The sequence below is a fragment of the Haliotis cracherodii genome, unplaced genomic scaffold (genome assembly GCF_022045235.1).
Source record: "Haliotis cracherodii isolate W230 unplaced genomic scaffold, xgHalCrac1.p SCAF_20, whole genome shotgun sequence".
Classification (NCBI taxonomy): Eukaryota; Metazoa; Mollusca; class Gastropoda; order Lepetellida; family Haliotidae; genus Haliotis; species Haliotis cracherodii.
In genome coordinates, this window is record NW_027266276.1 from 10,780,272 (window position 1) to 10,805,245 (window position 24,974).

General features: G+C 38.5%; 1 protein-coding gene across 1 annotated transcript; it reads right to left on the reverse strand.

Moving 5' to 3' along the window:
• Window positions 1–7,339: 7,339 nt before the first annotated feature.
• On the reverse strand, window positions 7,340–8,614 carry LOC139470486 (ovarian abundant message protein-like). Its single transcript, XM_071252892.1, has one exon. It carries the CDS (start codon window positions 8,612–8,614, stop codon window positions 7,340–7,342), a length of 1,275 nt encoding a protein of 424 aa, XP_071108993.1.
• Window positions 8,615–24,974: the final 16,360 nt, after the last annotated feature.

Below are 24,974 nucleotides of genomic sequence, written 5' to 3' on the forward strand. Positions count from 1 at the left end.
TACAGCTTGAATAAGATACGATGTACAGCATTGCAAGGTCAGTGCGTGATAAAGCTCTAAACTACGCCTATAGATAAAGGAGATGATCGCTCAATGCGCAATAGTTTATTCCTACAAAATAAAGACCGGTTAACTTAGGCGAAATGAGATATATATTTCCCCTATAGCATCAACATTTCACGCACATGACTTGTATGTTTCGTTTCGGTAACTGCTTGGCTTGAAATTTCAAGTAAACTTACATGTCGACATACATGCTATAAACTTTTCCCTCATACTTCCACGCCTTCAAGGCGGGGAAGAATAAGGGTTAGTGAGTACAGTTTTTCACCGCTTTACATTATTTACACTTTTCACAGCGTGGGACACCAGAAATGGGCTTGAAACATTGAAAGTATCAGGGGTATAAAACCTTAGATTTCGGAGTAACGGGCGAAACTTTTACAACAAGGTGTTATTGTACACTCGTCAAAAACGCATGCAAAGGCAATTCAATTGTTCCCCTAAAACCTCGAAAACATTGGGTATAAAGTCACAATACGATATCCGACATCATGTTAACATCATAATTAAAGCTTCTTATGAATAGTGCCATAAAACCAACATTAGTCCTGACAAGAAGCCACACACACAAACGCACAGTCACAAAAACACACAGACGTAAACACAGAATCATAAACACACACAGAATCACAAACACACACAACTCACAGTCACACACAATCACACAGTCATAAACACACACAAACATACAACATACAGAGTATAAATAAACACAGTCGCAAACACACACACAACTCAAAGAGTCACAAACAAACACAGACGCATACACACAGTCATAAGCTCACACAACACAGACAGAATCACAAACACACACAATAGACAATCAGAGACACAAATAGACACAGACACTCAAAACAGTCATAAACACACACAGACATACAACACACAGAGTATAAATTTAAACACAGCTGCAAACACACACACAACACACAGTCACAAACACACAGAGACCCACACACACAGCCATAAGCACACACAACACACACAGAATGACAAACACTAACAGCACACACAGGTCCTCAAACGCATACAACACGCAGTCACAAACACACGGAAACGGGGTCACAAACGCACACACAGAGGGACACAAGAACACGGACACAGGGTCACAAACGCACAGAGAGAGAGAGACACACAAACACACGGTCACAGGGTCACAAACGCACACACACACAGACACAAACACACACATCACACAGTCACAAACACACGGACACAGGGTCACAAACACACACACACGCACACACACACACACTCAGACACAAACCAGGGCACAGGGTCACAAACACACTTACACAGAGACACAAACACACACAAAACACAGTCACAAACAAACGGACACACAGTGAAACACAAACACACACGCACGCACACACGCGCGTACGCCCCCGTAGTAACAGAGTTTTATCGTGCAGGTAATGCTCTCCCATTCACATCACTCGAAGCACTCCCCCTACATCTCACTGTGCTTATCACTGCAGGTGTAGGCATGAATCATTGTGTATGATATTCTACTTACAATCAACATCCCTTACATTGGGGACAGACCAGTTTATGTTTATTATACATTCTAAATATAAAATAGCTATAGTGTGTATGATATTGTGAATGTGGCATCAACTACATATGTAAAATGGTTGTTTCTTAATGGGTGAGGCGAAGGTTGAAATGTACAATATCATGCACATTACATTCATCCATCCATTCATCCATCAACCCATCCATGCATGACACAAACACAGACACAGGCACAAACACAGACACACACACAGACACACACACAGACACACACGGACAAAGACACAGACACACACAGACACACACAGGCACAGACACACACACACACACGTTTGTGTTTTGGGGCATAAAGTCCCAAAACTGTTCACACAGATTTTACTTACGTTTGTCTGGATGAAGGCATTGTACAGTCTGTGAATTATTTTATGAACGTTTCAATTAATCTACATCGTGTGACACTTCAATAAAATATTTCTTCGTTACTTCGCTTAATTTAACCAATCATTTCCACAGAATCGACTTGATAGTTAGTGACATTATTTCTGTCACTCTCTATGCGGACTGTTCTTTGCATGACATTAACCTGCTGCGTGTATGCTGCTTTTCAAACCCTGTGGTAACTCCATACAGTTTCAAAAGACAATGACAAAAGGGAAATAAACCGGTTCCAAGTAAAACTAAATGAAACAAGGAAAGATATATTCTGGAGAGACCTGTGCTTGAAATAACGTTCTTCGGAGCAATCAATGTCAAAACGCCAAAAATCAATTTGGAAAAAAGTAAAAACAAAATATAAAACAACAAAAGAGAAAATTCCAAATCAAATTCTTGACTATCTGAAGGCAAAGTTAAATGTTTGAACAGAAAGAAAAATAAAGTGGGACAAGAAAAATAGTTTCATGAAACAATATAGATTGTTGAACACTAATGAAAAACGGGTAATAAAATGCAATCAATGGCAGTGACGAGAAAAGATCCACCATGAATTCCAATGACAGTTGTGTTCTATACCTCGAGAAGGGTGGAGGATTACCATGATATTGCACACGGCAAAATAATGTTGTGTTTCATTGCAGCTGATTGTTTGAAAAATAATTAAAAAGTCCAAATCTAATACTGCGCTAGGGCCTTATGGCATTCGAAACAAGTATTGGAAACTGTTCCCGTGTGCCCACACACCGTCACTTCACTGTTTAAATCCTCTTGTAGATTTTCCGCCTTGGTGGTGCAAGGGTTGAACAACTCTTCTCTCAAAGATAGATCATTTTGACTGATCCGAACAACTTCCGCCCAATTACTTATCTGAACACACAATACAACATATGTACAGGGTCTTACTGATCTTGTGTCAGCATACTGCGCTACCAATGACATTATTTACTTGGAGCAGAAAAGCGCCAGGAATGGATGTTGGGGATGTACGGATCAATCGCTGGTTCAGAAAATGCTCCTTGAAGAGGCTAAAACTTACCACAGTAACCTCTCAATGGCTGATGACATCCGGACTTTGCCGAGCGGTGTCGGAAATAAAGTCGGGGAGTGGAGAGGTCACTAGACCGTGACGCGAGCAATAGAACGCAGCGGTGACACAGGGTCACCCAAACCCTCTTTGCTGCATTTTGTATTTTAATCTGTCTGTTTATATTATTAATTGATGATGATGGAAACAAGACATTTCACAATTTTCCTAAAAGAACCAAGGATGTGGATTTAGGACATAATCTCAATGTCAGTGATGATTTTGTTGATGGTTCTGTACTGCTGGACCGTCCACACACAACACACACAACACAAACATCAAGCAACGCCAGAGAATACCAGTAATCAGTCTCGGTAAGCCGCCAAACAGATTCCCTTGGGTGTAAAAGGCAAAATAGCGGTGAAACGTGAATGGATCACTGAAAATGAAATGGAAAAAATGTCTCCGTGTTATTCATGTTTAGTGCTAAAAGAACTACGTGTATACTTCGGTCCAAACATTCTCTAAATACCAGTATTTCATTCTGGTGTGGGATGCATGTAGGCTTGGAATGACTAATTCATATCTACAAATTTTGTGAAGAAATGCCAATTCCTAATAAGTGAGTGAGTGAGTTGGGTTTAACGCCGATTTTAATAATATTCCAGTTATATCGCGGCGCTTCAGCTTAATGTGGGAGGAAAGCCCGAAGTGATGCAGGTCTCAGGCGTTTACCACTTCGGTGAAACCCACGAGCACGGGTATGGTGCTGACAAACCTAGAACCATAATCGGGGCGAACCGAGATTCGAGCCCACAATCATAGGTTTCTGGCGTGCCCACGGGAGGTAACTCTGGACAGCAAATCGCGGCGCCTTTGACGACAGGGCCACCCTTGACCCCCAAATCCTAATTAACATGGTCGACTGTCCATCAAGAATGTAGCAGTTTGAATATGAGGGATACATGATATTTGCCTTGAAATTGAAATCGAATACAATACGGTTGCCTCTTGATGTGGCTGATGACGCGTAAGGATTATATCATCTTTCAATACAAATAATTTGAAGTCAACGCCAGAGAACAATCAGTTCCCATCATCTGCCGAACCAGATGTCATTTGGGTGTAAAAGGGCAAAACAGTGATGAAATGTAATGGATGCATCACTGAAAGACAGAAATGACACCAGGTGTTCGCGAAAAGGGTAAACATGTCCTGCTCCCGAAATTAGCACCCGCACTCACACATAAAAAAGTTAGAGCTTGCTGTTGCCCAACCCCGCTTCCAACCATACTTCTGCCACATGGCGGCGGCTTGAAAACAGTCTAGTCTGGACCAGACAATCCAGGGATAGTCACAAACTAAAATACGTCTTTAGAGATTCTAGACATCTGTCTAGAGAAGACCTATTGTGCTCCATGCACTGTATGATTACTGAAGTAAACCAACGTGTTATGTTCCAATCTCCGCAAGGGGAGGTCGGGTAGCCTAGTGGTTAAAGCGTTCGCTCGTCACGCCGAAGACCCGGGTTCGATTCCCGACATGGGTTCATTGTGTGAAGCCCATTTCTGGTGTCCCCCGCCGTGATATTGCTGGAATATTGCAAAAGGCGGCGTAAAACCATACTCACTCCAATCTGTGCTATGAGTTGGCGAACAACTGATCCGATGAAGCGTCAGTAAATCCTATTATCACGACTTTTCATAGTATCATCATTTTCTTTTGACAGCCGAGCATAAAAGTTTTAGAATATTATATGCAGGCGGGGGTAACAAATGCATTTTCACTTTCCGCAATAATGCATCTGACATTACCCATTACATCCTCCCAGAAATTTCATATTGAGATAATGTCTATTTGTATATCATTAAACACAATATCTTGACAAAAAGATTGGCTTCCATAAACATGTATAAGTTGCATTCACTGCACACTATAAAATGTTAGTTACTGTTGTGGAAATTGCAGCTCATTCAATTCAAATATTTTCTTGTAAACAAATTGATAACAGGAGCAGCCACTGAAGATTTAGTGTCATTTTCAAGGACATGTTTGAGTTTAAAGATTCAGCTATTTCGTTCTGCAGCACGTTTAAAGGTATAAATAGTCGTCAAAATATGTATTCAAATTTACAATGACTCCCAATTCTCAGCTTTGCGTGTTAATACCAGTTCAGATATAAACTACACGTAATAAGACGGATGCACTGTTTGGTGTGTAAGCCAATGTTAAAGCATGGGAGTTATGATCACATTAACGCCAAGATCGCTTTGTAGAATGAAGATGATAGAAACATGGTCAAGATGCTTGAACGCTGATTTATCGAAAGATATCTGATCCGAGGAATTAGAACTGCAGTTGTGAAGACGTGAATAAAAGTTGTTTTTTGCCGCAGCCAGCATTATTCCATTAATATCAAAGCATCTTCTAAACATCAAGTCAAATAGCCCTCAAAATCCCCGTGGGGTCTCATGCAAAAGCGTTCGCATTTCCGATATACCCCGCCTAGATGTTGCTGAAATATTTTCAAAAGCGGCAAAAAAACATAACCACTCACTCACTCACTCAAACTGAGAGTCTTGTTTGAGAGACTGAATATGTACATACATATTATTTATTGCACTGAAATGTATAGAACTGGCACAGCAATGTGTTCGTTGTTCGCCATTCGTTCAGTTGATGTGCGAATGATATGTACTCATCACAAATAAGATGCGTTTTGGCAATTATCATCCTTTGTACAGTTTCTTATTTTTTATAAGGGTATAAGTCCACAGTGCCGATGTGACGGTCGTGTAGAAGATAGACGGAACAAGGAATGTCATCGCCAGTAACATTCAACTTTGTCCGTGCTATCTATCATGAATCGGCCATGGAACAAGCACCTTCTAATCAGTAAGTATGTGTACTTTGTTTTGCACAGAACAAGCATTCAACAACATTTTATCATATTTGAAGGTGCTGGTTGAACACAACACAACTACAGTGCAATGGACTGTGTCCTCTGACCACTGCTTTTTTGTCCTTAAGGCCTCCGGCTCACATGCATGTAATAAAACGTTCAATTCTGTGATGCAAGTAAATGAAATGTCACAATATACGAGGGCTGGTCAAAAGGTTCTAAGCCTAGCAAACAAAACCAACAATTGTGAAAGTGTTTTTAGTTTTAGTTTTCAACATAATCACCCTGCTTTCAATACAATTCTCATATCGACAGTGAAGCTTTTCAATTCCAGTCAGGGGGGAGTTTTCTGAACATCCATTCACGGCAGCTTTGAGGTCATCGTTGTCGTCATAGCGCGTTCCATGAAGGTGCTTTTTCAGTTTAGGAAACTGGTGGGAATCATTTGGGGCTAGGTCTTGCGAGTATGGAAGGTGAGGAAGCTGTTCGAACCCACATTGTCGCACAGCAGCCTGTGCAAGTCGAGAGGTGTTAGAAGAGGCATTGTCATGAAGTAGTAGAACTCCACAGGTCAACATTTTTCAGCTTCATTGCTCGAACCCATATGCCCTATGATTTGATACACTGGTCGGGCACACTGGTAACTGTGCAGAGATGCAAACCCTAGACGAGCCAGGATCCTATTATCTTAGGTTGATATAAATGATTCGTCCTAATTGTGATCCTTAGTTTGTCATCAATATTTCAATTTTGATCTACCAAAGTGGCAAACCTCAACAGCTTGCAAAACGATGGTTTTATAAGGACAGGGCCTTGGGTGTACATGGGGGTACGAGTAAATTTTTCTAGTTCATTATCTCGGCAGTTTCATTCAATACAAGCTGGAACACAAGCCACGCCAAACACTTTTGGGATATTACAAGTACCCCAGATATACCGTCAGCGTTAAACGTCAGTAAAATCTATCAAATCTGTGACACAGAAATAATTCCAATTCTTTTATATGCAGCTGTTTGTTTGTTTGTTGTTTAATGCTGCACTCAGCAATATTCCAGCTATACGACGGCGGTCGACGACGGCTGGCATCAACCAAGTCAGCGAGTCTGACTACCCGATCCCGTTAGTCGCCTCTTACAACAAGCACAGTCGCCGTTCACAGCAAGCATAGGTTGCTGAAGAACTACTCTAACTCGGAACTTCGAGGGGTTTATATGGAGCTGACGTATGGGGTTTACATCAGTTAGACTTTATCGATAGAGTAAGTACAGTCATTTGCACGTAAAAGGTTATTGTGTGATAAGATAAACACATCAAAATGCAGTTGTATATAGTGAATGCTGTAGGTTTCCATTAAATATATGTATAAATGTCGTGTGACATATACAAGTAAACATTATCTACTGTTCACGCAGATTTGCACTACAGGCCTGTGGCCTGTCGGTATTTCTGCAATAAAGACTTGACTTAACGTTGGACATCTGCATTACTTTGGACATCGGCATTACTTTGGACAACGGCATTACTTTGGACATCGGCATTACTTTGGACAACGGCATTACTTTGGACATCTGCATTACTTTGGACATCGGCATTACTTTGGACAACGGCATTACTTTGGACAACGGCATTACTTTGGACATCGGCATTACTTTGGACAACGGCATTACTTTGGACAACGGCATTACTTTGGACATCGGCATTACTTTGGACATCTGCATTACTTTGGACAACGGCATTACTTTGGACAACGGCATTACTTTGGACAACGGCATTACTTTGGACAACGGCATTACTTTGGACAACAGCATTACTTTGGACAACGGCATTACTTTGGACAACGGCATTACTTTGGACATCGGCATTACTTTGGACAACGGCATTACTTTGGACATCGGCATTACTTTGGACATCGGCATTACTTTGGACAACAGCATTACTTTGGACAACAGCATTACTTTGGACAACGGCATTACTTTGGACAACGGCATTACTTTGGACAACAGCATTACTTTGGACAACAGCATTACTTTGGACAACGGCCTTACTTTGGACAACGGCATTACTTTGGACAACAGCATTACTTTGGACAACGGCATTACTTTGGACATCGGCATTACTTTGGACAACGGCATTACTTTGGACAACAGCATTACTTTGGACAACGGCATTACTTTGGACATCGGCATTACTTTGGACAACGGCATTACTTTGGACAACAGCATTACTTTGGACATCGGCATTACTTTGGACATCGGCATTACTTTGGACAACGGCATTACTTTGGACAACGGCATTACTTTGGACAACAGCATTACTTTGGACAACGGCATTACTTTGGACAACAGCATTACTTTGGACAACGGCATTACTTTGGACAACGGCATTACTTTGGACAACGGCATTACTTTGGACAACGGCATTACTTTGGACAACAGCATTACTTTGGACAACGGCATTACTTTGGACAACAGCATTACTTTGGACAACGGCATTACTTTGGACAACGGCATTACTTTGGACATCGGCATTACTTTGGACAACGGCATTACTTTGGACAACGGCATTACTTTGGACAACAGCATTACTTTGGACAACGGCATTACTTTGGACATCGGCATTACTTTGGACAACGGCATTACTTTGGACAACGGCATTACTTTGGACAACGGCATTACTTTGGACAACAGCACGTCAAGATATTGCTGAAATATAGGTCAAAGGTGTTATTCATCCTCTGATATTGAAATTGGATCGGATGTTTAATAAATGTGAATGAACCTTAAGGTTTTCATTGAATAAACGCCAATTGACAAACGTTGCACGGCTAAATTTTAAAAGTGGTCAATCGGCGTTACACCAAAGCCTTTTTGGTGTATTGTATCGATGTTCAAACGTTACCCGTGATCTTTGTTTATGTATCAGTCGTGGTGTCGCGTGCAAAAAGAGGTTCATGGAAATACATAAAAACTAACATGGGGCTTTATCTAAATCGATTTTATACTGATGCAACATGTGTTCATAATGCACATAACGTTGCGCAAGGTGTCTCGTCAGTGATCAACCCTCAAGCTGAAAGTGATAGTGAGTTACCGCGACGACTGTACTTTCTATGCTGAACATATTTTGATAAGGGAAAGAATAACGGTGGTCTGTCGTTGGCTTGTTGGATAGCTAGTAAGGTAAGGATACGGATATCATATTGTTTGCTTATTTCTGTACAGTGATACTTAAGTACATCTACACTGACTTTGTGCTCTTTTTTATTTAATACGTTTTTCACAACATAATGTTTTAAGGACAGCCAGTATGTCCAGCGATCAAACAAAATTCCAGTATTTTCTGGAACAAATGATTTTAAAACATCACAACCCATAAGTTAGTGGAAAATATCGAATTATATTTTACTGGAGTATATCGGATTAAAGTTTGTATTAAATATATTCGACCATAAGTAAGTGGAATATATATCAGATCATGTTATTGGAATATATATATATATATATATATATATATATGTCACGTGACCAGCAGTTCTGACAGTCGTGTGTTCGGTGTTTGTAGATAACCTGTGCAAATAAGTGACACAAGGACTCAAACAGGTAAACTTTTGCTATAATCGCGTGTGTGAATTTTGTGTCAGTTTTCAATTACTTAATGCTAATTTGCCTTATCCAATGTTTCTTGCATTCTTCTATATACACCCGGCGGGGTCGACAGAGGATGACAATTCAGAAGATAGTGGTCTCGACCTATTAGAAGATAAACCTGAAGAGTTAAAACATGAATATAAAGTTGATTCTTCGTTTATCATATGTGGAGATTTTAATGCTAGAACAGTCTCTGAGCCAGATTATATTCTGGACGATGACCCCAAATATGTACCTGTTGATGAAGAATTATATCATGAAGATTCGTTTGTTGAACCGAGATTATCTTGTGATAATCTAGTAAACAATTATGGAAAGCAACTTCTTGCTTTGTGCAAATCCATGAATATGCATACTGTTAATGGTCGTACAAATGGCGACACTCCAGGTAACTTTACTTTTATTTCAAATATAGGAACTAGTGTTGTTGACTATTTTATCATTAGTACTGCCTTATTTACTAATCTCCATGATATGACTGTATTGCCGCGAACTGAGCCTGATCACTTGCCACTGGAATGTAAGTTAGAAAACATTTTTGCTTTTCAAAGTTCGGACTGTAATTTAGTGAATATTCCTGTTGAGAGAATCTCAAGATTTAGACTGCGAGATGAGTCTCACTTGAAGTTTGATATCTTAATTTCAACCAACTCTTTGAGTTTGATGAAGGAAGAATTTGTAATGTTATTAACTGAGGATGTCAATGTTGCAGTAGTTAAATTAATTGAATTATTTGGACTGTGTTGCTCACAAGTTGGTTATGACAGCACAGAGCACAGATAATCAACCACCATGGTTTGATGAAGAATGTTATAATCGCAAGGCTGAATAGTACAAATGTCTATATAAGTTAAGGAAATTTAAGTGCGAAAAGAACATCAATGATTATATATCGGCCAAATCCACCTTTAAACATTGCTGTAAGCAAAAAACGAGTTTCTATGACAGTAAAACAGCTAATGATATAACAGATGCCGCCTCCCAGAGTAACTGTAAACAGTTTTGGAAATCATTAAAACGCCTTCTCTATAGTGATAAAGGCAACTCATCTATTACCCCAGAAGTGTGGCATTTTTTTTTTAAGAATTTGTTAAACCCCGATCAACGAACTGATCATTTGCTGTTTGATCAGTCCGTTTCAGATTTTATTGAAAGCCATTCATGTCACGATTGTAACGAATTGCCATTTACTGACGAATTGTTATCTAGTCGTATTACTGAGAAAGAGATCCAGGTCACTGTTGCGGACTTAAAAATGGGAAAAGCACCAGGAGAGGACGGTATACCGCCTGAATTTTTAAAACGTTCTAATAATTATTTTCTACCACTTCTAAGTCTTGTTATTTAACAAAGTTCTTGATAGCGGAGTGTTTCCTGAGGTATGGCATCTTGGGATGATAATGCCATTATACAAAAGTGGAGTTAAAACAGATCCTAACAACTACAGGGTCATTTCTCTTTTGAACATATTAAGGAATGTGTTTACGTCTATTTTAGAAAAACACCCCAGAATCTTGATAGAGGTAAATGAGCTTATTTCCGAATCCCAAGCAGGTTTTCTCTCTCAATATTCTACCACTGATCATATATCTTTACGCTGCATGCATTATGTTCCAAATATCTGTGTAAGCCAAAGGGCAGATTTTGTTGTGCTTTCATTGATTTTAGAAAGGCGTTTGATTATATTGATAGGAAAAAAATGTTATATTTACTCCTTCAAAAAGGATGCCATGGTAAAATGTACAATTTGTTAAAAAGTATGTATGCATCTGTAAAAGCAAGTGTAAAGATTGGTTGCTTTAAAACTTCTTTTTTTAAACCTCTAGTGGGGTAAGACAAGGCTGCGTTTTCAGCCCTGTCTTATTTATATTATTTATTAATGAGCTTGTGTTGGAAATGTATGTTGCTTGCGATCATGGTATATTTGTTACCCAAAATATTGAAGATCTGATGTTACTCTGTTTTACCGATGACATTGTACTTTTCTCGTATACTGTACGGGGCTTGCAGAGACAGATAGATGTTTTAAATACATATTGTTTGAAATGGGGATTGTGTGTAAATCTTGATTAATCAAATGTTATTGTATTTAGAAATGGAGGGATAATCACCAAGTATGAAGCATGGACACTGGATAATGTGAAGATAAAGACGGTGACGTACTATAAATATCTTGGAATAATGTTCTCCTCACGATTAATATGGTCTAAAGCGTGTGAAGCCCTTGCCTTGCAAGCACGGGAGGCAAAAGGGCCAGTTTTTCATTTGTTTAGTAATAACAGATTTATTGATTTCTCGACTGCTTGGAAAATATTTGACAGTAAAATCGCTCCAATATTGATTTATGGTTCGGAAATATGGGGTACAATTGAAAAGATACAAACATGCTATGTTAAACGTTTTCTTGGTGTCTGTAAATTTGCATCAAGCAAAGCTATTCTGGGTGAAACTGGGCGTCATTGTATGTTTATAAATACGCAAATAAAGGTATTAAGTACTGGAATAAACTTTTGCGAATGAATGCAAGTCGATACCCCTTCCAAAGTTATGTTATGCTTAAAGTATTAGATGAGAATGGAAAAGTCAATTGGGCATCGTATGTGAGTCAAATGTTATTTAGTAGCGGTTTTGCGTATGTGTGGTTATTCCAAGATGTTAGTGACAAGAAGATGTTTTTATCTGCATTTAGAAGACGCTTAAGATATATATATATATTTCCAATCATGGTACCACAGTTTAGAGTCGTCTACTTTTTTAGTGCATTATGCTAATATTAAATCTCTTCTGCAACCCGAATTATACATAACAGTACTCAGAGACAAACGATTAGTTAGAGCAATTTGTAAATTTTGAATATCTCTTCATAACTTTCGAGTCAACATTATTCGTTAAAGATAATTGTTAAATATACCTCATACAGAATCTATATGTAAAAAATGTGACTTTCATTTAGTAGAGGATGAAAAACATGTCTTTTTTGTATGTAAGAAATATATTCACTTGAGAAATACTTTTTTTTACCTCATTGCAGAAATATTATAAAAGTAATATTATGTTTCCAAATTTATTTAAATCAAGTGATATTAATGTACTACGCTTGATAGTCTTATATTTATGTAAATTATTTAAAATGAGATCGACAGAGATGTAACACTCTGGACATGTGACCTAAAATGTTATTTATCTTACAACTGTACTATGGGCCATGTGGCCTGAATTACGAAATTAACTTGATTGCACCGGCACACACACAGACACACTGACACACAGGCAACCAGTCGAACATACAGTGAGGTGAACTGGGGCTCAACGTTCAACATTAATGCACTTATATATCGACATGAACGTGTGTGTGTGTGTGTCTGTGTGCGTGCGTGCGTGCGTGTGTGTGTGTCCGGATGAGTATACGCCGAGATACCATGCGACACTTAAACACGGAAACCCCACGCATACACCGACCAGCACTTGTTTTATCCCCTTTTAGCCCGGCCAATCTTGGACGTATATGTGTCTTCTCTTCTTAATGTAACAGTGAAAGTGATCAATTAACATGTAACGACATGTCGGGCTAACGGGCTTCCTCACACCTTTAGTAAGTGTCCCACGACGTTTGCTTGGACAATTCAAGACAATGTTTCTCGCCCGTAACTCTCCTTTAAGGGTTTGGATGTTATATTATGCTTTCCAACAGTAACTTACATCTACTAAAACGAAGATTTGTACCCACGATTTGAAGAGTATGCCATGCGACAAGTATGGACAATAACAGGAATGAGAGGAATATCTCGATGTACATATACTAAAATATATTGGGCGTTCTTTTAATAAGGTGATCTAAACGCAGTCTCTACGCTGGTGTGGGGACGCTATTCTTCCCTATTATAATTCTCTGGTTTTAACAATACCCTTACTCGTGGACTTCAACAAAGTGGTAAACCCTACGGCCTGCATGTAACTATAACTATAAAACTCAACGTCAGAGATTAACCAATCTCGCTTATCGCCGAAACAAAGTTTCGAATGGGCGTAAAAAGGCAAATGGCGGTGAAAAATATATCAATGGAACACTAATAAGCAGTTGTGATGACACAGGTTTTCGTAAAACATGAACAATATACATCTCTATGTAGTAATGGTGGTCTAGGATCAAGAAGACAGCACACCCAAAGCATTAATCAAGTGACATATTTAGAACAGAAAATCAATATAACTGAGACTATTTGTGATATCTTATATATGAATCGAGTTTGTATAAAATGATACAGTTACTATTTCAGAGAAACCTTTATCCAAACAGTTGAGACCTACTGTTAGAAGGTGATTTCCAAATTGAAACGCAGTGATTAAACCTGAAATCGGTTCGCTCAGAACCAACTTGTGTAATCAGTAAATGACTAATTAATGCAAATAAACTTTGATTACCCACTATATATTTTGGGTAATCAAAGTTTACTTACGACGATATGATACAGGGACAAAACATCATATCCTTAGTTTGATGGATTAGCTTTACTTATCAAAAAGGAACAAAGAGGTCTAAATATGCATAAATGGTATTGGTTAAATAACAAAATATGACCCAATCATTTGTCGGAACTTTGCGCTGACTGAAAACAATGTTATCATGAATGTCTGTGTTATTATCGTGAAGAACGGAGTGGCATTAAACTATTTAACAAACTATTTTGATCAGTTTACACTGATGATCACTGATCTCATTTGTAAGATATTTTGAAGTGTATCCATCTTGTTCATGTACACAACTATATTGTTCATCTAAAAGATGTCATAAATTCGGCCATTTTGATTAGACAAGAGGAAATATTACTCAGGATTGTAATGTTGAATTTGAATCATGACATTTGCTCGAAAAAGTCTTGAATTTATATAGATGTCAATATAAGAGGTAGGAATGCCACAAAAGGATTGCAAATGATAATCATGCATGGAAAACAAACATTCACAGACACATCCCATCTATGTCCCATTTGGGCTGCAATATCTGCCAAATCAAGACCCAGTTGGAGCCTATGGACAAATACGAAAGGGTCCGCAAAGGGCTACCCAGTTAAGACCAATCTCCGAACCCAAATCACATTAAAGTGGGCATATACATATACGATAGTTCAATATAGTACATGTGCACATGTAAAAGTACGGAATAATTATAAGTTGTTTGGAGATACATCCATCGCATGCGACAATAAGTCGGATTTTAGAGATTTACATGGACAATATTTGGAATATTTGAACATGAACAAACTGACCAAAGCTATTTTTTCTAAGGAAATTTAGATGTAGACAACACAAACGTATGGTAAAATATTCATCTTGGGTCAAGGGCTTACTAATGGCTATATTTTATCTCAAAGTGGAAATAAATAGCTAATTTCACTCATTTTTCGCATTGCTTCACTTTAATGTCACTTGTTTCTTTAAAAAACACTTATGCCATTTTAAAATAGTATTTAGTTAAATATAAAACTATTTTATAGATGTAAGCACATGTGATGACACATCTATGGGGTAAGTCGGACAGAACATAGACAAAAACCTTTTATAGGGACTATGTTGAGAATGTAGAGGAAAAAGGCTTCACTTTAAGAAATCTGTTAACTTTAAATACCACAATCTGTGACACCATAAAGTGACATTTAGGTAGATATGGAATTATAAGCTTCTTTAAGAGTTAAAGTGATAAGCTGCGCTTTCCAATAGTAACATACATTTACAAGCTGAAGATGTGTATCCACGATTTAAGCAGTATGCCATCAAGCAATAAATGCGACAAATAACAAGAATGAGAGGGATAATCTCGACGTATATAGATTAAGATATATTGGGATTTCCTTTAATAAGGTGTTCCACAGGCAAGTTTCACACTGGTGTGAAATCACTATTGTAAGGATTTTTAAACTAGTTTTAAAGTTTTCTTTCGTAATAACGTTATGTGATCATATGTGTTTAGCAAATGTCTTGAACATCAGCTCTGTTGTCAATACTTCATTGAGTCAGGATAGCTCTGCTCCGAGCTGGAGTCTGCATCCAACTGTGAGATGTCGTATCTAAGCTCTGTAATTTGTTTAGCATTTTCACAGGCATGCTGATAGAATGACCTGCAGAAAGTGGTTAAGGCCTTATACAGCGACACTTGACACCAATTTGCCAATCACAATGTTCATTGCTCTGACACGACGATTATCACAATTTCATATTCAGGGTATTCGTATGCACAATTCGATATGTTGTTGTTTTACCATTATGACAGGGTGTTCCTTTCTTATTGAGATTTATTAGTTAGAGTTAATCTGTCAACAATTCTATATAGTCTGAGAGAGAGAAAAGGTACAAAAGACAGTTTTTGCTACAAATTACAACGGTTCTTTGTAAACTGGTACTTGCAAAAATGGCCGTTCTGTGTGAAAAGTCTGATTTACAAAGCGTTCTCGTGGAGAAAGAGAAGAAGTTTTATCAAGCATGTGCCCAAGTTCGGCTTTTGAATACTCGCCTTGAGGAATTAGAGGTCCGTTGCGAAAAGGCCCAAAGAGCCAGACAACTGTCTTTTCGTTATAACCATCGTCTGCGTATGACGACCCTGGAAGGCGTTCGTAATGCTTATTATAAATATGCTTGCAGGAAAGCACAGGAAATCGTAAAGGTTCGCCATTTCCTGTTGGAAGAAAGAGAGGATCTCGAATGATGTTCAGCATGAGTCGTTGACACAGAAGCACTTAAAGGCTCTTTTAAGGGACATATATAACTATCATAAAAGAAACTGATAAACATGAAAACAGTGTTGGTTTACCCGGAATACATTATAAAGAAATGGTTAATACCATTGTTGAAAGATGGTGATGAAATATTGTTCTTCGTACCATTGGAACTTTCAGCTGGGAGCAATGCCTGTAGAAGGCTTGATTTCACAGCATATTGAAACAACATAGATTTTCCTGATTGAAATAATGTAGCTTCTCGGTGACACGTTTTAGGAATAAAAGATGAATCGAATATGCCTTTATTTTGATAAGAGCTATACTCAAGTGAGACCACTATCTGCAGGTCTCCAACAGTAAGGAGTCTAATTTGGTGTACCTCACGTGGAGAAGATTAACAAACACACATGTTTGTGCTGATAGACAAGTGATTAACTTCTGGTGAACGTTGTCGAATGTAACATACCATTTTCTAGTCTTTTTGATGTTTCTGAGATCAAATGTACAAAGGAATCCTCCTAGTGTGCAAGACTGAACTGTGTAGGGGTAGGTGAAAACTGACAATTTTAATCTTACAGTTTTATAACACTCATCAAATCCGATTTTACACGTTGGGTGACCGTTTCCATTTAGTTTGGTCCTGATGCAACATGTTAAAGAGTTACTTGTTTCCACCTGTTGGTGAATGTATTTGAGCCATGAATGAAAAGAGTACCGTATTCTGAAAGGGCCAGTTTATAGTAAGAAGTCATAACGAAACCAGTGGTTATTTTTCATGTAAATTGCTGTAAATATCCAAGAAGAATCATTACATTGAGCATTTCTTTGAAGCTTTCACAATTTAATGACACAAAGAGTATTCATATACACAATTCGATATGTTGTTGTTTTACCATTATGATAAGGTATTGCTTTCTTATTGACGTGCACTGAAATCCATTTATGTGACAGGTGTAAATGGCTATGCTTGTACCATTGTAAGATAATATCTTTCTCCCGTAACTCTCCTTTAAGCTGGTTCAGTGTTGTTATCTCATGCTTTTCAATAGTATCGTACATCTGCAAACTGAAAATTAGTTTCCACGATTTGAACAGTATGCCATCCAGCGAGAAATGTGGAAAATAACACGAATAAGAGGGATAATCTTAATGTACATAGATTAAGACATATTGGGCTTTCTTTCAATGAAGTGATCTATAGCGAATTTCCACACTGGTGTGAAATCACAATTGTAAAGATTTTCAAACTATGTTTTCAGTTTTCTTTCGTGATATGCGGTCAGCCCTAAAAAGGGCTTTTGAGCAAATGTCTTGAACATGAGCTGTGTTGTCAATACTCCATTGAATCAGAATCGCTCTCCTCCGAGCTGGAGTCTGCATCCAACTGTGAGATGTCGTATCTAAGCTCTGCAATTCGTTCAGCTTTTTCACAGGCATACTCGTAGAATGCATTGCGAACCCCTTCCACTGTTGCCATTCGGAGCCTTAAGTTGTAGCGAAACGAGCGGTGGTTTTCTTGTCGCGCTTTGTCATAACGAGTCTGCAATCCCTCCAGCTTGTCATTAAGAAGGACCACTTGTTCACATGCCTTTTTGAACTTCATCTCAGTTTCGTAAAGACGCGTGTTGATGTCAAATCTAGATCTCTCCATTTGGATGCTTCTGAGGTCTGATAATATGATGGCCAGTATAAAGTGGTTGGGGCCTTATATAGCCACACTTGACACCATTTGCCAATCACAATACTCATCGCTCTGACACGGGGATTATCTCAGTTGTATATTCAGTCAGGTGAATCGAGAGCCAATCAGAGGGAGGCTGATACTCTTTACTCATGACTGTCACTACACAGGCTATCAACCAGACTCGAGTTTGTACGACTGATTGGCATGTAATTTCTCCAGAACACCATCTTAGACAATTCTAACAGCAATTCCCATGTAAAGAGAGAATATTTAACTGCTCACAAATCCACTTTGTTTCATTGGGTGTCTGATCAATATCCCCAAACTAGCAAAATGCGGATTTAAAAGCAAGGCAATGAAGGCGAAAGTTAACAAAATCTATATGACAGTGTAAGAGAAAGTGGACGTGAGACTGTCAGCTTGGCGTGTGTTGTTTGTCCTAGCCCACTTCTCTTGGTGATTGAGACTGACTTAATCAAGTATTGTTTCTTCGACCAATTCTTTCTACCAATCAATTTATTTAGGTTAATTGAGAGAAGAAAGTTCTTTCTCAGTGTCTAATGGATTTATCAGTTAGAGTTAATCTGTCAACAATTCTATATTGTCTGAGAGAGAGAGAAAAGGTACAAAAGACAGTTTGGGCTTCAAATGACTACAGTTCTTTGTAAACTGGTACTTGCAAAAATGGCCGTTCTGTGTGAAAAGTCTGATTTACAAAGCGTTCTCGTGGAGAAAGAGAAGAAGTTTTATCAAGCATGTGCCCAAGTTCGGCTTTTGAATACTCGCCTTGAGGAATTAGAGGTCCGTTGCGAAAAGGCGCAAAGAGCCAGACAACTCTCTTTTCTTTATAACCATCGTCTGCGTATGACGACCATGGAAGGCGTTCGTAATGCTTATTATGAATACGCTTGCAGGAAAGCACAGGAAATCGTAAAGGTTCGCCATTTCCTGTTGGAAGAAAGAGAGGATCTCGAATAATGTTCAGCATGAGTCGTTGACACAGAAGCACTAAAAGGCTCTTTTAAGGGCCATATATAACTATCACAAAAGAAGCTGATAGACATGAAAACAGTGCTGGTTTACCCGGAATACATAATAAAGAAATCTTTAATACCATTGTTGAAAGATGGTGATGAAATATTGTTCTTCGTACCATTGGAACTTTCAGCTGGGAGCAATGCCTGTAGAAGGCTTGATTTCACAGCATATTGAAACAACATAGATTTTCCTGATTGAAATAATGTAGCTTCTCGGTGACACGTGTTAGGAATAAAAGATGAATCGAATATGCCTTTATTTGGATAAGAGCTATACTTAAGTGAGACCACTATCTGCAGGTCTCCAACAGTAAGGAGTCTAATTTGGTTTACCACACGTGGAGAAGATTAACAAACACACATGTTTGTGCTGATAGACAAGTGATTAACTTCTGGTGAACCTTTTCTAATGTATCATACTATTTTCTAGTCTTTTTGATGTTTCTGAGATCAAATGTACGAAGGAAGACTCCTATTATGCAAGACAGAACTGTGTAGGAGTAGGTGAAAACAGACAACTTTAATCTTACAGTTTTATAACACTCATCAAATCCGATTTTACACGTTGGGTGACCGTTTCCATTTAGTTTGGTCCTGATGCAACATGTTACAGAGTTACTTGTTTCCACCTGTTGGTGAATGTATTGAGCCATGAATGAAAAAAGTGCCGTATTCTGAAAGGGCCAGTATATAGTAAGAAGTCACAACGAAGCCAGTGGTATTTTTTTAATGTAAATTGCTGTAAACATCCAAGAAGAACCATTACATTGAGCATTTCTTTGAAGCTTTCACAATTTAATGACACAAAGAGTATTCATATACACAATTCGATATGTTGTTGTTTTACCATTATGATAAGGTATTGCTTTCTTTTGGACGTGCACTGAAATCAATATATGTGACAGGTGTAAATGGCTATGCTTATACCATTGTAAGATAATATCTCTCTCCCGTAACTCTCCTTTGAGCTGGTTCAGTGTTGTCATATCATGCTTTTCAATAGTATCGTACATCTGCAAACTGAAATGTAGTATTCAGGATTTGAACAGTATGCCATGAAGCGAGAAATGTGGAAAATAACACAAATAAGAGGGATAATCTTGATGTACAAAGATCAAGACATATTGGGCTTTCTTTCAATGAGATGACCTATAGTCAATTTCCACACTAGTGTGAAATTACTATTGGAAGGATTTTCAAACTATGTTTTCAAGTTTTCTTTCGTGATATGTGGTCAGCCCTGAAAAGGGCTGTTGAGCAAATGTCTTGAACATAAGCTGTGTTGTCAATACTCCATTGAATCAGAATCGCTCTGCTCCGAGCTGAAGTCTGCATCCAACTGTGAGATGTCGTATCTAAGCTCTGCAATTCGTTCAGCTTTTTCACAGGCATACTCGTAGAATGCATTGCGAACCCCTTCCACTGTTGCCATGCGAAGCCTTAAGTTGTAGCGAAACGAGCGGTGGTTTTCTTGTCGCGCTTTGTCATAACGAGTCTGCAATCCCTCCAGCTTGTCATTAAGAAGGACCACTTGTTCACATGCCTTTTTGAACTTCATCTCAGTTTCGTAAAGACGAGTGTTGATGTCAAAGTTAGATCTCTCCATTTGGATGCTTCTGAGGTCTGATAATATGATGGCCAGTAGAAAGTGGTTGGGGCCTTATATAGCGGACTTGACACCAATTTGCCAATCACAATACTCATCGCTCTGACACGGCGATTATCTCAATTGTATATTCAGTCATGTGGATCAAGAGCCAATCAGAGACAGGCTGATACTCTTTACTCATGACTGTCACTACAGAGGCTATCAACCAGACAACTGATTGGCATGCAATTTCCGCAGAACACCATCTAAGACCATTCTAACAGCAATTCCAATGTAAAGAGAGAATATTTAACTGCTCACAAATCCACTTTGTTTCATTGGGTGTCTGATCAATATAAAAAACCTAGTAAGATGCGGATTTAAAAGGAAGGCAATGAAAGCGAAAGTTAGCAAAATCAATATGACGGTGTAAGAGAAACTGGACGTGAGACTGTCAGCTTGGGGTGTGTGTTGTTTGTCCTAGCCCACTTCTTCTTGGTGATTGAGACTGACTTAATCAAGTATTGTTTCTTTGACCAATTCTTTCTACCAATCAATTTATCTAGGTTAATTGAGAGAAGAAAGTTCTTTCTCAGTGTCTAATGGATTTATCAGTTAGAGTTAATCTGTCAACAATTCTATACTGTCTGAGAGAGAGAGAGAGAAAAGGTATAAAAGACAGTTTGGGCTTCAAATGACTACAGTTCTTTGAAAACTGGTACTTGCAAAAATGGCCGTTCTGTGTGAAAAGTCTGATTTACAAAGCGTTCTCGTGGAGAAAGAGAAGAAGTTTTATCAAGCATGTGCCCAAGTTCGGCTTTTGAATACTCGCCTTGAGGAATTAGAGGTCCGTTGCGAAAAGGCGAAAAGACCCAGACAACTGTCTTTTCTTTATAACCATCGTCTGCGTATGACGACCATGGAAGGCGTTCGTAATGCTTATTATGAATACGCTTGCAGGAAAGCACAGGAAATCGTAAAGGTTCGCCATTTCCTGTTGGAAGAAAGAGAGGATCTCGAATAATGTTCAGCATGAGTCGTTGACACAGAAGCACTAAAAGGCTCTTTTAAGGGCCATATATAACTATCACAAAAGAAGCTGATAGACATGAAAACAGAGCTGGTTTACCCGGAATACATAATAAAGAAATGTTTAATACCATTGTTGAAAGATGGTGATGAAATATTGTTCTTCGTACCATTGGAACTTTCAGCTGGAAGCAATGCCCGTAGAAGGCTTGATTTCACAGCATCTTGAAACAACATAGATTTTCCTGATTGAAATAATGTAGCTTCTCGGTGACACGTGTTAGGAATAAAAGATGAATCGAATATGCCTTTATTTGGATAAGAGCTATACTCAAGTGAGACCACTATCTGCAGGTCTCCAACAGTAAGGAGTCTAATTTGGTTTACCACACGTGGAGAAGATTAACAAACACACATGTTTGTGCTGATAGACAAGTGATTAACTTCTGGTGAACCTTTTCTAATGTAACATACTATTTTCTAGTCTTTTTGATGTTTCTGAGATCAAATGTACGAAGGAAGACTCCCATTGTGCAAGACAGAACTGTGTAGGAGTATGTGATAACAGACAACTTTAATCTTACAGTTTTATAACACTCATCAAATCCGATTTTCACGTTGGGTGACCGTTTCCATTTAGTTTGGTCCTGATGCAACATGTTACAGAGTTACTTGTTTCCACCTGTTGGTGAATGTATTGAGCCATGAATGAAAAGTGTACCGTATTCTGAAAGGGCCAGTATATAGTAAGAAGTCACAACGAAGCCAGTGGTATTTTATTATGTAAATTGCTGTAAACATGCAAGAAGAACCATTACATTGAGCATTTCTTTGAAGCTTTCACAATTTAATGACACAAAGAGTATTCATATACACAATTCGATATGTTGTTGTTTTACCGTTATGATAAGGTGTTGCTTTCTTATTGACGTGCACTGAAATAATATATGTGACAGGTGTAAATGGCTATGCTTATACCATTGTAAGATAATATCTCTCTCCCGTAACTCTCCTTTGAGCTGGTTCAGTGTTGTCATATCATGCTTTTCAATAGTATCGTACATCTGCAAACTGAAATGTAGTATTCAGGATTTGAACAGTATGCCATGAAGCGAGGAATGTGGAAAAAAACACAAATAAGAGGGATAATCTTGATGTACATAGATTAAGACATATTGGGCTTTCTTTCAATGAGATGACCTATAGTCAATTTCTACACTGGTGTGAAATTACTATTGTAAGGATTTTCAAACTATGTTTTCAAGTTTTCTTTCGTGATATGTGGTCAGCCCTGAAAAGGGCTGTTGAGCAAATGTCTTGGACATAAGCTGTGTTGTCAATACTCCATTGAATCAGAATCGCTCTGCTCCGAGCTGGAGTCTGCATCCAACTGTGAGATGTCGTATCTAAGCTCTGCAATTCGTTCAGCTTTTTCACAGGCATACTCGTAGAATGCATTGCGAACCCCTTCCACTGTTGCCATGCGAAGCCTTAAGTTGTAGCGAAACGAGCGGTGGTTTTCTTGTCGCGCTTTGTCATAACGAGTCTGCAATCCCTCCAGCTTGTCATTAAGAAGGACCACTTGTTCACATGCCTTTTTGAACTTCATCTCAGTTTCGTAAAGACGAGTGTTGATGTCAAAGTTAGATCTCTCCATTTGGATGCTTCTGAGGTCTGATAATATGATGGCCAGTAGAAAGTGGTTGGGGCCTTATATAGCGACACTTGACACCAATTTGCCAATCACAATACTCATCGCTCTGACACGGCGATTATCTCAATTGTATATTCAGTCATGTGGATCAAGAGCCAATCAGAGACAGGCTGATACTCTTTACTCATGACTGTCACTACAGAGGCTATCAACCAGACACGAGTTTATACAACTGATTGGCATGCAATTTCCGCAGAACACCATCTAAGACAATTCTAACAGCAATTTCAATGTAAAGAGAGAATATTTAACTGCTCACAAATCCACTTTGTTTCATTGGTGGTCTGATCAATATAAAAAAACCTAGTAAGATGCACATTTAAAAGCAAGGCAATGAAGGCGAAAGTTAGCAAAATCCATATGACAGTGTAAGTGAAAGTGGACGTGAGACTGTCAGCTTGGGGTGTGTGTTGTTTGTCCTAGCCCACTTCTTCTTGGTGATTGAGACTGACTTAATCAAGTATTGTTTCTTTGACCAATTCTTTCTACCAATCAATTTATCTAGGTTAATTGAGAGAAGAAAGTTCTTTCTCAGTGTCTAATGGATTTATCAGTTAGAGTTAATCTGTCCACAATTCTATACTGTCTGAGAGAGAGAGAGAGAAAAGGTATAAAAGACAGTTTGGGCTTCAAATGACTACAGTTCTTTGAAAACTGGTACTTGCAAAAATGGCCGTTCTGTGTGAAAAGTCTGATTTACAAAGCGTTCTCGTGGAGAAAGAGAAGAAGTTTTATCAAGCATGTGCCCAAGTTCGGCTTTTGAATACTCGCCTTGAGGAATTAGAGGTCCGTTGCGAAGAGGCGAAAAGACCCAGACAACTGTCTTTTCTTTATAACCATCGTCTGCGTATGACGACCATGGAAGGCGTTCGTAATGCTTATTATGAATACGCTTGCAGGAAAGCACAGGAAATCGTAAAGGTTCGCCATTTCCTGTTGGAAGAAAGAGAGGATCTCGAATAATGTTCAGCATGAGTCGTTGACACAGAAGCACTAAAAGGCTCTTTTAAGGGCCATATATAACTATCACAAAAGAAGCTGATAGACATGAAAACAGAGCTGGTTTACCCGGAATACATAATAAAGAAATGTTTAATACCATTGTTGAAAGATGGTGATGAAATATTGTTCTTCGTACCATTGGAACTTTCAGCTGGAAGCAATGCCCGTAGAAGGCTTGATTTCACAGCATCTTGAAACAACATAGATTTTCCTGATTGAAATAATGTAGCTTCTCGGTGACACGTGTTAGGAATAAAAGATGAATCGAATATGCCTTTATTTGGATAAGAGCTATACTCAAGTGAGACCACTATCTGCAGGTCTCCAACAGTAAGGAGTCTAATTTGGTTTACCACACGTGGAGAAGATTAACAAACACACATGTTTGTGCTGATAGACAGGTGATTAACTTCTGGTGAACCTTTTCTAATGTAACATACCATTTTCTAGTCTTTTTGATGTTTCTGAGATCAAATGTACGAAGGAAGACTCCCATTGTGCAAGACAGAACTGTGTAGGAGTATGTGATAACAGACAACTTTAATCTTACAGTTTTATAACACTCATCAAATCCGATTTTCACGTTGGGTGACCGTTTCCATTTAGTTTGGTCCTGAT

What these genes read in the sequence shown, in the direction of transcription:
- LOC139470486 (XM_071252892.1), bottom strand. Translation starts at nt 8,614, where the DNA reads ATGCCGTTGTCCAAAGTAATGCCGTTGTCCAAAGTAATGCCGTTGTCC.